General features: G+C 40.3%; 1 protein-coding gene across 1 annotated transcript in view; it reads right to left on the bottom strand.

The window, feature by feature from the left end:
- Positions 1–17,657, bottom strand: part of LOC124162786 (hemicentin-2-like) — a 135,589-nt gene that overhangs the window by 2,815 nt on the left and 115,117 nt on the right. Inside the window, exons 8-13 of the mRNA XM_046539422.1 lie at positions 11,595–11,725; positions 10,341–10,500; positions 7,703–8,026; positions 6,439–6,738; positions 988–1,464; positions 95–324 (exon numbers count right to left, since the gene is read on the bottom strand). Of these exons, the coding sequence (XP_046395378.1) occupies positions 95–324; positions 988–1,464; positions 6,439–6,738; positions 7,703–8,026; positions 10,341–10,500; positions 11,595–11,725 (1,622 nt within the window). The remainder of the gene's footprint in view (positions 1–94; positions 325–987; positions 1,465–6,438; positions 6,739–7,702; positions 8,027–10,340; positions 10,501–11,594; positions 11,726–17,657) is intronic.

The following is a 17,657-nucleotide window of genomic DNA, read 5'->3' as shown; positions in this document are numbered from 1 at the left end:
ATCATGTTTTTAGTTAATTTCATGTTTAACTTAACACGCACTTTGGAAAATTCCTTAAGTGTTACATTTGAACGTATACTTTATCGGTGCTTACAATTTTCGGTGATGAGGGAGCATCGCTGTCCAAGAGGGGCGGCGGAGATGACGAGGTGCGCACGCGCAGAACGACAGGCGGCGCTGCCCTCGGTGACGTAGGGGACATCAGTGGTGGAAGCCAACGCGATTCGCTGGCGCACTCCCACTGCGGCGGCGGGAAGTTTGGATCCGTAAGATCGTCACCATTTTTATGGAACAAAAACTCTGGCCTCTTTGCAAAGACAGAACCTAAATGGATAAGAGAGAATTAACATTAAGATTGATTTCACTGTGCTTAGCGTATAATACAGCTTTGTTTTCAGTCCATACTTCATAAATTTATCAAACATATCCTTCATATTTATCATTCCACATTTTCTTATCCCTTTTCTTCAATTTCATTTGAAACTGTTTATATGCACAGTAAGGTCAGTTACCATGCACCCAAATATTCGTTACTTGATTGCTTTTGAGATTAATTATACTCAGAGTTATATTACTCAAGACAGTTTAGCGAGAGTTTCAAAATCCTCTATCAAGCACGACATTTGTTGGAATACAAGGAAAACTGTTGTAGAGAAAATTCGTCAATATAAAGTAATGTCGAAACAAAATAGATGAATAAATTACTCAGAGCAATAAAGATTTTTGCGGCGTTGATCACATGAAATCTTCATTTTTTTTCGGGCTTTTACCGCGTCCTTTGGCTATTGTTGACAAAAGATTCGCTGATTGTAATTTCAGCCGATGTCAGTCGGAGATTGCATTAAGCGAACCCGTTGTCAACAAAAGCCAAAGAACGCGGTGAGAACCCGGAGAAAATGTAAAGATTCCCTGACAACCCTGATTTCAGTCAAATAGCTCAATCCAGAATCAATAAAAGAAGGCAAATGACAGTCACCGCTAACCTACCTTTACTGTGCGCCTTCTCCGCCAATATGTCCGGCTGGCACCCGTCTCCCGGCATTCTCGAGTTCGGTGCCCCATTCATGAGAGGCGATTGCTCCTGCTTAATGACGTACGACAAAACGTACTGATCCTGGCTGACGTCGATTGTAGTCTTACTGTCGAAAAAGCCGTCTCCCTTGCTCCGATCGTCCGCACCGGATACCAGAGGCATTTTGGTTTCAGCAATGTCGTCTCCGTCGACATCGCAGGGTCTTCTTCTGTTTCTTCTGGTCCCCGTGGAACAGTCCCTACCGCTCCCGCCACCGATCAAGTCCAGCAAAGGCGTAGATGAGCAGTAGAGACGAGGGGGTGCCGCTGATCGCCGACGAACAATGACTATCACAGACACCAAGATCACGGCGAGTAGGACGGCCAAGGCGCCCAGAAGCAGGGCTAGCAGAGTCACGGCACCAAGTGAGCTTGCACCGTCTCCTTCCATTTCTGACAAGTGGGCACACAGAGAGAAAATGATGGTTATATTACAGAATAGTGATATATGAAACTCATCGTTAGTATGCAGCATTTGAATACATGAACAGAGATGAAATATGCATGAATTACCATGAAAAAATCCCCTAAACCGAGAATCGAACCACGTTCATATTGCAGAAAAGTTTCTCGGGTTTTCCACCGGTTGATGTTGTCCATGTTTCCCGACGTTTCGAGCAGCGACTTCCTGATCATCCTCAGGGGATCATTCGGAAAATACGCCGGGAAAACCTAAGATCATACATCACGTACGATTTCCGGCCACGGATCAGACCGCAACGCTATCCAGGTTCCTGAAATCCAGGGTTTTTCTCATGGCAATTCATGTATATTTCACCGCCGTAGACGCGCAGACTTCGAAATACATATTACATGTACCGCTATGGGCGGCATTAGTCTTTTGAAGCACTCAACAGGTTTTGGGTTCGTTGATGTCCTTTCTCCTTCGCGTTGCCATCCTCAATGGACCGCGAGGGCTTAACATCTCGTGACATGAGCCTCAGTACAATTGATACAGAAATCGTGCGGTGGGATGCGCAGTGGCCCAATAAGCCAAAGGTCCACGGATCGATTCCCCGTCCCGGAAGTTTTTTCTCCTTGCAATTCATGTATATCATTGTTAGTAGTTGAGCTGTTTTTAATAGCATGAGATAAAAATGGTGCCTGATAAAAAAGTCAGCTTCCGAGTGAATTCCGATTCAAAGGAGCTGCACCACAATGGCGTAACTATGGGGGGATGAGGAGATAGCCCCCCAAACCCTCTGACAAATAATTTTTTAAACTATTGTCTATTAATGACGTATAATAATTGCATCTGCGTAAAGTTAAATTGTAAACGGCAAATTAATGTAAAATGTATTATGTAATTTATGCCTGGCATGTAATTTTTTTAAAATTTTCCGGTACCCCCGTTGCCTGGGGTGGGTCTCCCTCTCGTGCCCCTCGATACCCCCCAAAGCATATTCCTAGTTACGCCACTGCTCCACCATGTCCATTAGCATCGACACCGATTAGATGCTCTCCTCAGTGACGGCGAGATTAAAGCCTCGCCGGTTAACTCAATGATCGCGGGTCTAAACTCCACCAATAGGTGTTCACTACACCCAGAGCATTGCAGTGGCGGAAAAAAATTACGGCAAACTCATTGACACCTGAATGCGGCCAGCTCAGGAACTATTTGAATACGCACATCATCCAAAATGTTGTTTTCGTAATATTCAAATACAACCGAATTTTTTCAAAACATTACACCCCTTTTACCGGAGAAATTCAATGAGATTGCGTCGCAGTATGATAAAGCGTAAAATATCCAAGTACGAAGTATTCCTTCAGTTTTTCGACTTACCCTTCTCCAACGAGTCAACTAGAATGGAGTGAACTCCCCGGGGATATCTTTGAATACGACAGGCAAATTGGAAATCTATATTTCATGAGAGCACAATTACTCCGGTGTTGAAGTGTGCAAATTATCATGCTGAAAATCTGAGGTTCTACGGATTATATCTTGTTGACGGCAGATGAGGTACTGCACAGGCAACGTAGGTTTTTTCCAATACCTATTTACAATTTCGCAGAACCTAATATGATATCGAGAGGACTATCGAATAGGGTGGTTTCCTATTATTTTTTTATTGCTTTAATCGAAAGATTATTACTCCTGGAGTACGTATTTCACGCTTTTAGATTTTTAAATGACAACATCTATTTTTCGCGATTAAATGAAAAGTGAAAATTTTCAAGCGCGCGAAAACGCGACGCTTGAGTATGAATGCCGGGAAATATCTCCGTACGTCGTATTTCTGGTTCCCCCTCCCGCCCGGTGAGGTGACCTTGAGGCGAGGCTTAGCGCTGATACGTCGCAGGATGCTAGCGGATAGCTGAGTACCTTGCTGAATGGTAGCGCTTGGCTTAAAAAAGGTTTATTAATACCTTATCAAACGAAGAAAACTTTCCGAACTTAGCCAGTTTTAATAGGTGATTATTAAGACATGTTTCCCTGAGCTCTGTGCCTCATGCATGCATTGGTAACCTCAGACGATGTATAACTCCTATCCTCTCGTGTAGAAACTAGGTCCCTGTGACGTCATGCGGAGTGGAATCGCATGGGCGCCAATCTGGCCTTTTTCAAATGAGGATAAAATTTGACTCTTGCCATTCGTCTAAACCGGTATTTCAAAAACCAAATAATTTGTGTATTATGAATACACTAATGGTGGGTAACGAATCGCAATCAATGCCTTTCGTTTTCTTTGATGAAGGAAACTACCCTATTCTTAAGCGCTCATTTTTTGACACTTAACAGCAATCTTGTATAACCTTTTGGATAGTTAACTGAAGAGTGGATTTTGGCTACCTTGTCTGCGTATTTCAGCTTCGCTCCTTACTGTTATATGCGCTTCACGTGCATCATATCAGGGCCGATGCTTTTTCCCCTATTTCAAGAGTAAATGCCTAGAATCTCTACGAGAGCATAGTACCGAGCAACCTAAAACCTGAATTTTCAGTCTTGAAATTTTGGATGTCCGTGTATGTATTCCATTCAAAACACTGAGAAACCGATCAAGTGGATAAAATTTTAGGCTTGAATTTAAATTTTCCGACAGAATTAATATTGTACATTATCAAAATTTTGAATATTCTATTATCATCAAGGAACTAATGTTATATCGAAATGTTGCAAATAATTTACTCTCTGCGTTTTATGGTGTTTATTCAGGTTCAACAATTTGTAACACTCGATTAATTCTTTGCGTGGGAATTCCGCGTCAAAAATGCGGTCATAGCACAATTATGTTAATTAGGTACTTATGAATTTATCACATATACTATTTTGAGATCGATTTTAGGAATTTTTTTAATTTCAAAAGACTAAATTACGAACCCAAATGCTGCAAGTAAAAAAAATGAGTGACTCGTTGCCTTTACCTGTCAGTGATGAAAATTCGATTAATTACCTTTAATTTTGATTATTCATATAATTTATAGCTTAATTTCCTATATTTCAATATCCAATTATGAGGCACGACAAAGCCATATAACCATCCCATGAATACTACTTATTCTAATCGTGGTATTGTTTTTGGCAAAAATATTTTCAGAGAACCAGTTTGTGTTAAAAAAAAGTTTGCTTCGCGTTTACTATACAGAAGTATATATCTCCTTTAATCACTTTTGAGGAGTTTACTTACGTAATTGGTGCTTAATTGAAATGTGCATTGAAGATGTACTGGTGGACCAGACTACGTACGTAGAGAGAAAAAGTAAATGTGTCGAATTATAGGTATTAATTGACGTGCAGGAAACGACCGAGACGCAAGATAGAAGAATAACAATTTTATTTATTTATTTCCAACTCCCCGTAAACATCTCATGTATGCCTTTGCAACGGAGGATTAACGAAGAACGACACAGATTTTCATGATCACCTACTCAGGCGGGATTCGAACCCGCGACCGACGCTTTGGCCGTCAAGGACTATACCCCACCGTCATCGAGTCCGGCAAAGCGGCGTATGATGTAGTATATATTTGGGTATTAGGAAAGAGAGGGGAACAATCCTAGGTTGGACAAGGAAAAGTAAAATTGGATCCGATCTAAAAGAATATTCCGCTTTAATAAGAGGAAAATGAGCCGAAAATCATGGAGTTATGGCTAAAATTTATGTGAAAAATGTGTCAGTCAATGAGATACATCAATATAACTGCATATTAATTAACCTCTATCGATACGGAAAAAAATATAGAAATAAAATTAATGCTCTCTTATTTATTCAATGACAGAATAAATTATGGGGTTAAAGGCAAATAATTGATGACGTCAATTAGAGTGAATTTCAGTGATATTTGAAGTTATTTAACTAACATGGCAGTACATAAAAGATCATAAATAATACTACTTTGTGATTCTCACTTCACGTCAGGTTAGGGAACTTAAAAGAAATTTGAAGCTAAATTCACATATATCTTATCAGCAGAATCTTAATTTTAATTAAACTTCCCATTGAAATATGGATTTACACAGGTCATTTGGGTATTAAAATTAAGTTTTATTTAATTATGAGGATTTGATTTGAACATACATTTAATAACAATTTCGATGAATTTCTTCAAACGCCATATGGAATTTATTATTGAAACACAATGTGGGCATTAAAATTTTCTTAAAAAAACATTACGACTTCGAGTTTACTTATAATTGCAGATTTCATGTGATTCTAATCAAATAGATTGGAAGTATTCCTGGAAACAGAGTATTTAGCAGTTCATTACAATGATAAATTTGAAACAGGGAAATGATTTCTCTGAAGTTTCAAGGCGGCTAAAAATTTTTTACCATTCTGCTTTTACGAACGCCGAGGAGTTTTCCAATGAAATGGGGGAGCAAGCATAGGCCATAATAGATTGCACACGCAGCTAATTGTTAGGGGCTGGACGACGCGGAATAGGCAGTCTTTTTTCACTCTACTGTAGTTCCTGGGCTGGCCGTATTTAGACGGATGAGCTTTGCGTTAATTTTTTCCGTCACTGTACGCTTAAGTAATTGTTCATCTCTTTCATTGTTCCAGAGATCTATATGTCCATAATATACTTGGTCAGAGTAGCCATTACTAAATATATAATCCATCTAGGTACAGAACGGTCCTGAATCCTCTTTCCATGCTCTAATTTAAGGTAGATTGACCGACACGCATGCATTTAGACGGTAGACTTTGGTTTCAACGGTTTTAATTTAGGTTGTAAAGTGAAAAAAATGGTTTGAAAATGAAAGCCGCTTTATACTTTTCTCGATTCGCATACCATTCCATATCAATCGTGATAAAAATATACATTTTAGGGCGTGCACCGTACTAAATTCTACTTTTAGAGCAAACAATTACTGCAATTCAATAGCCGCATGATCTCTGGGGAATATGCGGATCGCACTTACCGGTGGTTCTCTTCTCGGCGTCCCACAGAGCCACATCCTCGAGCACGGTGGCCTCGGAGCGGCCCTTGGCGTTGGCGGCGTAGAGCACGAGGCGCAGCGAGGCGCCGGGGGCGAGGTCCGCGAGACGGAAGAGCGGCGCGTCGTGGCGCGAAGCGTTGAGCCGCAGGCGAGAGGTGCGGGCGTCGTACGCCTCCAGCAGAAAGGACTGCGGCAGTCCACCGTCGAAGCCAGCCGCGCACTCCACCTCGGCCGCGGTGCGGTTGCCGCCCACGGAGCAGTTGGTCAGCGGAGCTGGGCGAACTGATGAAGCGAAGCGAAAGAAAGCAAGAGGATGTATGGTGCTGAATAGAGGATTCACTGGAGCCACGTGATCACTATGTAATATGTATTTCAAATTCAGTCTAACTTTAATAGATGCATTCTAAAAGGTACATTATTTATTTATTAAAGTTGTCCATGTGCAGCATACTTGCCAGTTTACAGTGGCAGAATTTAACATTATATAATAATTATAAAATAATACAATTAAAATAGTAATAATAAATAACGAATTTTTTATGCATGTTGAAAGCTAAAAATGGACATGCACTATGAGCTAAAAATTGGAGGACATAATTTCGACAGCATCAACTACAACTCTAATGAGACACTACTTTATCAGACAAATATACAGTTCACATACATATAACACATATACATTGTTCTGATTTTTAAGTCATATAATAATTTATGAATTACCTGATGAACAATTGAAGTGAACCATGCATTTTAATAGATATTGATTGTATAAATTAAGTTTGAACCCAAAAGATGGCGAAAGGTGGCTCGCATGCTATCCCACGTAAGAATTTTTGCGGACCGGAAAACTATGCGTTAACTATTCTTACGTACATAAGTAAATGGAATCGTTTAAAGATAATGTATATTAATTCACGTACGCGATATATACAAGTGAAAAGTGCCCTACAAAAATACAGATAATCTAATAAAATACAGACAATGATTTATTAATACCTGATGTCCTGCAATACAAAAAAATAAATAAAGATTATTCTTCACCATATTCTATTACCAGGAGGTTCCTGGGTGCACTTTGGTTTTTTAATTACTTCGTAAATTTCTCAAAATAGAGGTAGGTATTTTGTGGGGCCTTCATATTCCGTGAAATTGAAATTTTTTGAATCGTTGCCGACCCCTTTTACAATTTGATGAGCAGTGATTATTAGGAAGTGTTTTTCTGTCGCAGAGGGCTCTAAACCGATACCTGCTGGGACGACTTGGAAGAGACACGGTGCGGCCTGTCGTCCGATGGCGTTGGCTCCGAGGCAGGAGAGGGTGCCGTAGTCGTGATCCGTCCTGGGCGTGTAGGCGAGCACGGAGACGGTTCCGTTGGAGGATGCGTGCCTCCCAGACGGCACCTCGAAGCCCTCGCCCGAGTTGCTGAACTGCCACGAGAACGCCACGTCCGGAGGATCCGCAGACACCTCGCACCGCACGCTCAGCCGCTCCTCCAGCGACGCTCCCACCACCAGGGGAACAAGGGGCAGGCCTCTGGCCGCGCGGTCGCCGGTAGCGCAGACTGGAGCGACTATAGACACGTTGATATCGTTATTACCAGTGGCGGATCCAGGGTAAGGACAATGGAAGGATAGGTGAGGGTCATGGGGGTTACCTCCCGGTTATAGCGAGGGTCCGAACAAAATTGCCATTTTAATTATATATATAGTATATTGGATACTCAAGGGGAACAGGGGGGCTACGGTCCCCTCTAGCCCCTTTCTGGATCCGCCACTGGTTATTATCCCAGGTTTTTTGCCGTAAGGTTGCTAATAGCTTTACACGTAACACGAAAAGCAGTTTACAAACCACCTTTAGCTGACCCCATTCCTTTGAAGAGACAGGTGAATAGATAAAGTGACATAAAATAAGCTTTTCACCAACCTCAATTCCGTCTGTCAATTACACTAGGAAGCATATTATACCCGTTTCGCTTTTCAACACCACCCTGCCACTTTCCCTGCCCACGATATACCTGATTTATGCAATAGCTTCAAATTGTTTCAACTTTTAGATTGTATATAATCCCGCGACCTGTGCACTCGGCGCCAACGACCCCTGAGGACGATGAAAAAGTACTTCATTGAAACGTAGATGGAAACGGAAATGGAGTGCCTAACCCGGTGGAAGGCCCGAGAGGCAATGACAGCCAATAGCTTCAGCTATCTGTTGCAGCGCCTTTATTTCTGATTTGTTTCCATTGTTTTATTACTTTTTGTTGCTAAAATTGTTATTTGTTATTTTATTAATAAATATTATTGAAATTGAAATATACTTTGATTTTATTTATTACTATAAGTGACCCAATGTAGAGGCCTTAGTGCTATTTTAGAAACTCAATAAATAAATAAATGTCCATATTTGTGATGCTTTATCCACCTCGGAGTAAGGCCATTTGATTTTTTCATATCCGAAAACGTGATTTATATCCCCGCTAACCCAATATCCCTCTATCACGGTCTTACACTAGACTCATCCTCCCCTTTCACTAGACTTTTCTGTCCCTAACGTAAGTGGTGCAAATAATTAAGTTACCTTAATGATATAAAATAATGTACAAATTGAAAAATCGTCCAAAAAGAGTTGTAATATAATGTATAAATTAAAAGAGCCATTGAAAATGCATCACCATGAACGCGAAGGCATAGATTTTTCAATCCCAACCACGGAACGGAAAAACGGCCGGAAAAGTGCTCTAAGGTAAGATATGCACCATACAATGTATGCATATATTCGACTGACATAGAAACCCACGTTCTTGCTTTTCACGCCTCATTTCTATTTCACGTATTTTTCCCCCCTCCGATCGACCTATTTAATTGCCACAGACTCATGCAAGACAATCCGAAGTTGAGACCAATATTCAAACTAAATGACTTTGAAATAAGTGTAAATCTAATGCTGAATATGTTTTGGACATCATTAACAATGTGAGCGGGTGGGATTTCGCTCAAAATCAGAATGTACATCATAACAAACCAAAAAATTCTTTAAGCGGATTCAGCGAGAAGGTAAAATTCATTTTCGCTGTAAATTTTAGTGGGAGTAAGTTACGTGACACCAGAGTATTTCAATTTAGGCTGGATGCACGGAAGTCCATAAACCGGAGGGGGGGGGGAATTTACATTTTTTGGTTGAAAATCCATGCTGTTTACCTTGAACGCAAAAGCTTCGTTATACTCTATATTGCGTTCTCTTATCATAACCATAAATTCAACGCCGCGTCTGAACAAACAAAATTGGAACAGCTTCTCTCGCGATTCAAAAAAAATATTCTAACTGAAACAATCTTCTATATTATTTCTACTGTATAGATACCTTTTTATCAACTTATACGCAACCAAACTCTAAAAATGAGGTACCAAAATGCACAGAATTTATCAGAGAACATACGATGGCATATCTTACTAACAAAAACAAAAAAAAACAAGAACCGGTAAATATTCCTGACGTTAACGGCGCACAAACTGATACATTTGTTCATTTGCAACAATATCTCGCATTCTTTAAATAACTTTTATCAAAATGCGGCTGATTCCACATTCAAGTCTTCTGTTGATACGTAAGTATGAGTCATCACGTGCGTTTTACGGAGGATAGTGTAATTACTTCCAATGTTGTGTTTAAAGAGGTCCTCTGACCTCAATTTGTACATGAACATTCCAATTAAATTTGTAACTGAGACCCTGCCTTTTTTTTCTACATTTTAAAATTAGAAACGCGCCTATCCCTCTGTGGCACTGCATTGAAAAGAGCGGGGGAAGCCCGCTGGGAGCGGGCGCATCATGCTCGTAAAATATAAGACGACAATATGAACAAGTATATTTATAAATTTATTTACTTACATTGCACCCTTAACCTGACTGGATCACTCGTAGATTCACCTTCCGTGTTGGTGGCCAAGCAGCGATACCTGCCTCCATTATTTCGCTTCACCCCTTGCAACACTAAGCTCAGTCCGCTTGTGATCACCCCAGCCGAAGTGTTTTGCACAAGTAGTCGGTCCTGTAAGATAGGAAAAACATACAAACGTATTAACGTTAGGCAGACGAGCAGCTAGGAACTAAGGGAGTTTAGGAGCAACTAATACTGGGGGTACGGGAGGTGCGGGTGCCATCCCCTAGAAAATGTTTAAGATAAATGGTTAAACATGGTAAGTTTTAGGGATTTCTTTGGGATATTTTATTAATACTTTCACTATTACTTATGTAATATTTATCGAATTAAGTAAAATGGATTAAATTTGAAAATTTCTCGGAGTTCTGCGAGGAGGGGGTGTTATCCCCCAAACCCTCCACCTCCTAGCTGCGTCCCTGACGTGAGGTAATTATGATGTCATGATTAACTCCGCAAAAACATATTTTTGATAGAGATTATGTTACCTACTCGTAGAAATCTTAGTTGGGGGTCGGAGGTGTCACTATGAATAGAACCAACCGTATCTCCTCACCATGATCCTACAGCAGAAACAATTCGTATCGCAGCAGTCGTACTAGTTTTAAATGAAGTGATCAAATGTTTCCGTTTTCATTCGGAACCTCTAAAGTATTCAAATAAAGGTTATTTACATGATTAACGAATTATAATTCCTTTATTCAAAAATAAACTAAAAAAAAAGCATTATTTCGTGTACTACCCGGTGTGGTTTACTATTCAATTGAATCCCCCTCAAAAATCAAAGTCCTTATCATACCACTGGTGAGTGCTAGTATGCAATATGTATGTAGTATGGACCAATAAGAGTGCAGATAGGGGAATATATTCCAACAGCTGTTCAATTTAAACTGAATTCCATCGAGTAAAGGCCCATTATGCTTGCTGTGCGGCCATGTGTATACAAAAAGCTTTGGAGCTGGCGAGATGTTTTTTACTGTTTAAAAAATCGCCATAGATACTGCAACACCTTACTCGCGAGGTTTCCTTCCCAACCTCACTCAATGAAAAACTGTTTCCTCACGAGAGATTAGCGTAGGCTGAGGAATACCACCGTTACCAGTACATTTTGTGTCGACGTCTCAAGTCTAACGGTGCCACAAGGGACGGAGGTGGGAATGGAATTTTCATTTCAATTGGTTTATCGCAGCAGAAACTGTACATACCTCGTGCATCCAAGCAATCTTATATTCCTTAGGGTTGGCTTTTACGTGGCATTCGAAGTAGACGTCATCGCCTTCTTTGATTCCATCCGGCCGAAGAGAGCTACCCAGCATCAGAGACACCTGTGGCGGATCTGAGGAAAAAGCGAACAATATAATCTGCAAAATTTAACGTGATAATAAAAATTAAATGAATATCCCAAATCGACACTTATTTCTCTCACCCCCAATAAACGCCTATAAATACTACACGTGAAAGAAAATGACACTTCCCACCAAATTAACGAGGAAAAAGTGAACAATTCGTAATATTGAAGTTAAACAGCATAATAAAAATTGCACAATAATGTGGCATTTTTTAGTGTCCCCCCCCCCCCCCAAAATTTTCTGGTACCCCCCCCCCAGAAATTCCTCGAACTTCCTCCGAACTTATCCGCAGAACTTAGCGCGCTAAGGTTTTTCGCGCAAAGGATTTTCGCGCAAAATCCTGTGTCGCAAAATCCTGTCTCTGGAAAATCCTGTCTCTGGAAAATCCTGTCTCTGGAAAATCCTGTCTCTGAAAAATCCTGTCTCTGAAAACCCTGCCTCTGGAAACTCAGCCTCTGGAAACAGCCTCTGAAACAGCCTTCGAAACAGCCTCCGAACCAGCCCCGAACCAGCCTACCTGCAATGCAAGACTTATATAGGACTACTGCGGAGAAATACTTCTCCTTGGCAAGCAAGGGGAAATCGGTGCTAAGGCCTTAGTATTGCACTTGGAGTGAGAAGTTTTACCATTGTCCTATCACAAACTCTCTCTCCCTCCAACACCTCACCCCAGTATCTCCTTCCCCTCCATGTGTTCCAATGAACGATTCCTCTGATGTCTCAAACCCAGAAGTTGAGGGGAAAATTCTGGGTGCTGGCTGTTGTCTCAAAACCAGGGAATGGTGTTTTGTGGAGCGGCCGTTTCTGCAGGGGCAGTGACGCATCAGTGGGCGGTTGTTGAATTCGCCTGGCTACCCCTCCACTCCCTGGAAGAAGCCCTCCCCTCAAATGCTGTCTCGCCTTGCATAGGCAAGCCCTCTTTCTGGTCGAGACCTGCTGGGAGTCACATGTCTTGTGAGCCATGAGATTTTTAGAGCAATTTTCTGCTGGTAATGTTTCCTTGGGATCATGAATTTACTATCATTGTTTTCTGTAATATTTCTGATTTGTTTGCATACTCTACTTTGAATAGATATCGTACGGTAATAACTCGTAAATTGTTTTTGGCTACCTTTTTCTTGTGAGCTGTTTTTCTTGTTTGTGGAGTCTTACCCTGATCCAGCATGTGACCGACGGTTGGAGTATTTCCCTTGTCTGGACTTACGTGAAAAATCAACCAGATTTTACGACGTAACGTCACATTTTGGTAGCAGAGTTGAGTTTCGATTTCCTGTCCTTTCGTCGAGGTCTCCGAGTGCTGGACAATGGTGACATTTCTCCACTATTTCTCCACTTTTTGCAGTTTCTGGTTGTTTCTTCTCTTAAAAGTGAGTTATTTTATGTTCCATTAAGTGCTTTTTGGTTCGTGTGGGATTACGTGACTAGTGTTGCCGACTTTTCCTCGTGGTCATATGCCATTTGACTTTAATGTTCGTAATCCTCGTAATGTTCTTGATAATTTGGATAGCAGCTAGTTATTCTCGCACCCCTCTTTTTCTATTGGATTCTTCCAGTAATGAGAGATAGTTTTATTTCTCGCTTTTTCTCTCTCTTTTTCTCGTTGTCGTTACTTCACTTTTCAAAATGCCTGGTGGTACTGACAACCCGTACGAAAAAACTTATTTAACCACGGGCGAGGATCGTAAGGCCAGGGGTACGGCTAATGTGTCCGTAGGAAGTGAAGTTTCTAATAATGAACGGGAATCTTCTTTAGAAGTGGTTCCACCTCGCCCAACGCACGAGGAAAGCAGTGATTTTCACGTCTCTCACGAAATGTCTGCTTCTCAGACATTGCCAGTTTCTGAAGGGTTAGTAATTGTCAAACAATTACTCAGTGATTTTCCGCCATTTGAAGTGTCAAACAGTGAGAATTGGTTTAATTTCATGTTAAAAGTTAATGAAATCGTTTCTTTGTCTTTGGTTCCTCTGTCAACGTTATTGTACCTTGTAGTATCTAAACTACCTGCCAGCTCTCGTCATTTTTGGTTGTCTATGTTAAACTTGAATCTCGCATGGTCTCAAATCACAGAAAAAGTTTGGGCTAGAATTGTTAGTGACAGAGAGTTTGATCGTTTGATCACTACGAAAGTTAAGAGATTTCAGTTCCCTCGCGAAACGCCCCACGATTTCGTGTGTTCTGTGCGTAATGCCACTCAGGTGCTGGGTTTGCAGTATTCTGAGTCTTCTATTGTGCGACTCATTATTCAAGGGTTAAATCCTTTAACAAAATCTGCAATTATGTTCTCAAATCAGCCTAACACATTTGTAGAATTGGACTCTGTTATCACGCAGGCTTCTAAACATTTAATGGACTGTGCTGAATATTCCAACACTTTCCATCGTATCTCTAGGAATCCGTCTTCTGTTGCCTCTTCCAGTGCGCCTAGGGAAGTTTCTTTTCCTATTAATTGTTCTTACTGTCATAAACCTGGCCACAAAGTGAACGAGTGTCGCAAAAGACGACGATTTACTCAGCCTGCCGTGAGTTTGATGAGTGTCCGTGACAAGTGTTCGACTCGATTGCCAATATTATCTATTAATCTTCATTCTATGCCATGCCAGGCTCTAATTGACACTGGGTGTTCAGTTTCACTGTGTGATGAAGATTTCTTTGCTTCTCTGAAATGTTGCCGGAGAAAAATTATTCGTCAAAATGTTGACGTCGATTTAATCACGGTGTCGGGGCAGCCTTTTCATATTAATTCCTCTGTCTCACTCAAGGTTCAAATAGGCAAGTTTTCTTGGAACCACGTGTTTTATCTAGCTAAAATCCCATTTCCCGTGTTACTGGGTGTGGATTTCATTTGTAATTCAAAGATGATTATTCGTCCGGCGAACGTCAGTTTTGAAATTGCCCCGAATTCTCTTTTTTCTTTTACGGACAATTGCGAAGCGTTTAAATCGGCGCCAGTTAGTAACTCATCCGAATCACATGTTCTGTCGTCCACTGAAATTACGTTGTGTGATAAGTTGAAGGGTTTATTGTCAAAGTATCCTGATGTGATTTCTCAAGAATTGGGGGTCACATCTGTTATGACCTACGAAATTGAACTGCTAGATTCTACTCCGATTCGATCCCATCCTTACTCATTGTCACCTCCAAAGGCAAATTTAATGAAGAAGCACATCCAATCTTTACTTGATAAGAAAGTGATTGAGGTTTCCAATTCAAACTGGTGTTCGCCAGCTTTTCTAGTGCCTAAAAAGGATGGATCTGAAAGATTAGTGGTTGATTACCGTAAGTTGAACAAAGTTGTTAAATCAGACGGTTATCCTACACCTTCTGTTGAACATGCATTCCAATATCTTGCTGATGCAAAATATTTTACTGTTCTTGATCTCAATTCTGCCTTTCATCAAATACCATTATCTGAGAATTCTAAGAAATTAACTGCTTTTGTGACGCCGTTCGGAGTGTACCAGTATAATAGATTGCCATTTGGTTTTGTAAATTCTCCTCAAATATTCACTCGTCTCATTAATGAAGTATTGGGCGATTTGAAATATTCATGTGTCTACCCATATATTGATGACTTGTGTATCTATTCCAAGTCTGCTGAAGACCATGTATCTCATGTTAATGCTGTCCTCAACAAACTACGCAGTGCCGGTTTGACGGTGTGCGAGGACAAGGTTAAGCTTGGTGTGGAATCACTCACTTTTCTGGGCCATCTCATCACAAATGGAACCTTGCAAGTTGATCCTGAGAGAGTGAGACCAATTGAACAATTCCCAGTTCCCAGAAATGTGAAGGAAGTGGCCAGATTCATTGGACTTTGTGGGTTTTACTGCAAGTTTATTCCAAGGTATTCTGAAATTTCTATGCCACTGAATCGCTTGAAACGTAAAAATGTTCCTTTTCAATGGACAGCCGTTGAAAATGAGGCTTTCTGCCAGTTGAAGAAAGCTCTCACCAATCCACCAGTGTTATCTTTCCCTCGATTTGACGAGGAATTTCATTTATTTGTCGATGCCAGTAATTTGGCGGTTGGTGCCGTTTTGAATCACAAAGTAAATGGTGATTTTGTCCCTGTGGCTTTCGCTAGTAAGGCACTCTTGGAACATGAACGTAAATTTTCTTCTTATGAATTGGAGTGTCACGCAATTCATTTTGGAATTCAAAAATTCAGTGTTTACTTACAAGTAAAACCATTTCACTTGTACACTGATAATGGTGCCCTGACATGGCTTTTCTCTCATCCTAAGCAGTTGGGCAAATTAGGGAGGATGGTTCTTAAATTATCCTCTTATAAATTCACTGTGCATCATGTTCGAGGAGCATCTAATTCTGTCGCAGATTGTCTTTCTCGCATTGAGCCATCCTCATCTACAAATAGTCATTTAGATGTGGAATCTAACACTCATAAGGAGTCAGCTGTTCCTTATTCTTGTGTGTTACATAAATTGCCTTTGTCATTTGTCGACATTCGAAAACACCAAGAAACTGATCTCGTTCTAAAGGATATTTTCAATCAGATTAATAATAATTCCTTGAACGACAAAAACTATTTTCTGAAGGGACAGCTATTATGTTATGGGAATTCTAAAATTAAGCGAGGAAGAGCTGTTTTGCCTACGGTCTTGAGGCCTATGATTTTTCAATATTTTCACTGCTCTAGTATGTCTGCTCACTTGGGCATGGCTAAAACTTATGATAAGATTAGCAGACACTTTTGGTGGAAGGACATGAAAAAAGAGGTTTATGACATGGTCAGAAAATGCCATCTGTGTCAAACTTGTAAACCCAGAAATGCTCCACCTCCTGGCATGCTATCGTCGCACAATCCTTCTGATGTTTGGGAAAGACTTTATATTGACTTTGTGGGTCCTTTACCTCTGACTAAAGGTGGACACCAATATGTACTTTCTCTTATTGATGGATTTTCTAAGTTTTGTTTTCTTGAGCCAGTTCGCAAGGCTACGGCCGGTTCGGTTGTTTCAATACTCACTCAAAGAGTGTTTCCAAAATTCGGTTTTCCAAAATATTTGGTTTCTGATAATGCACAAGTTTTCAAATCTCATGCCGTTAAGGAGATGTGTTTGCAACTGGGGGTTAAGCAAATTTTTGTTTCTCCATACTATCCCTGTTCTAATCAGGTAGAGAGATTGCATAGAAATCTAAAATCTGCACTTGCTATTTTGTGCAATAATGCTCACCATATGTGGGACTCTATGCTTGCTGACTTAAATTTTGCCTTGAACACTGCCTCTCATGAGAGCAGTGGTTATTCTCCTGCCAAAATAATTTTCGGCAGAGAACTTAAGCATCCTTTAATTAATCAGTGGGACATTCCAAAATCTTTATTCGAGAATGATCTCAGCGATAATGACAGACAAGCCTGCCTGAATCATGTTATTGCTAATTTAAAAAAGGCCAGAAACAGGTATAAAGAATCCTATAATAAATCTCACTCCCAAATCACTTTCTGTGTGGGAGATCTTGTTCTCTGCAAAAACCATCCTGTCAGTTCTAAAGGTGAACAGAAAATGGCAAAACTGGAACCTCTGTGGAAAGGACCTTTCGTCCTTAAAAAGTATCTCTCTCCTGTAACAGTTATTCTGGAAGTTTCTCCTGGGAAAGAGAAAATTTGTCATGTTTCTCATTTAAAGGCATATCATGGTGGCATTGCTAATTCCAGTAATTAAAAGGAGAGAAATATCATTGATTTTTTTTATTCTTTTTTTTTCAATGAATGCTAATGTTTGCTCTCTCAAATACTATTTGATGCTTGATTTCAGTGTTGTATTTCTATTGATTCCTAATAATATTGTTTTGATTAATGAATAATAAGTCTATTTCTATGCTTGTAATTGAAATTGTTCTGAAATATTGTATTGTACTTGCTTATTCTCATCTGCTTAATTCACTCATGTAATTTA

This window comes from Ischnura elegans, chromosome 7 (assembly GCF_921293095.1).
Source record: "Ischnura elegans chromosome 7, ioIscEleg1.1, whole genome shotgun sequence".
Lineage (NCBI taxonomy): Eukaryota > Metazoa > Arthropoda > Insecta > Odonata > Coenagrionidae > Ischnura > Ischnura elegans.
The sequence above is the reverse complement of the archived record's forward strand: the minus strand, read 5'-3'. Positions and strand labels throughout refer to the sequence as shown.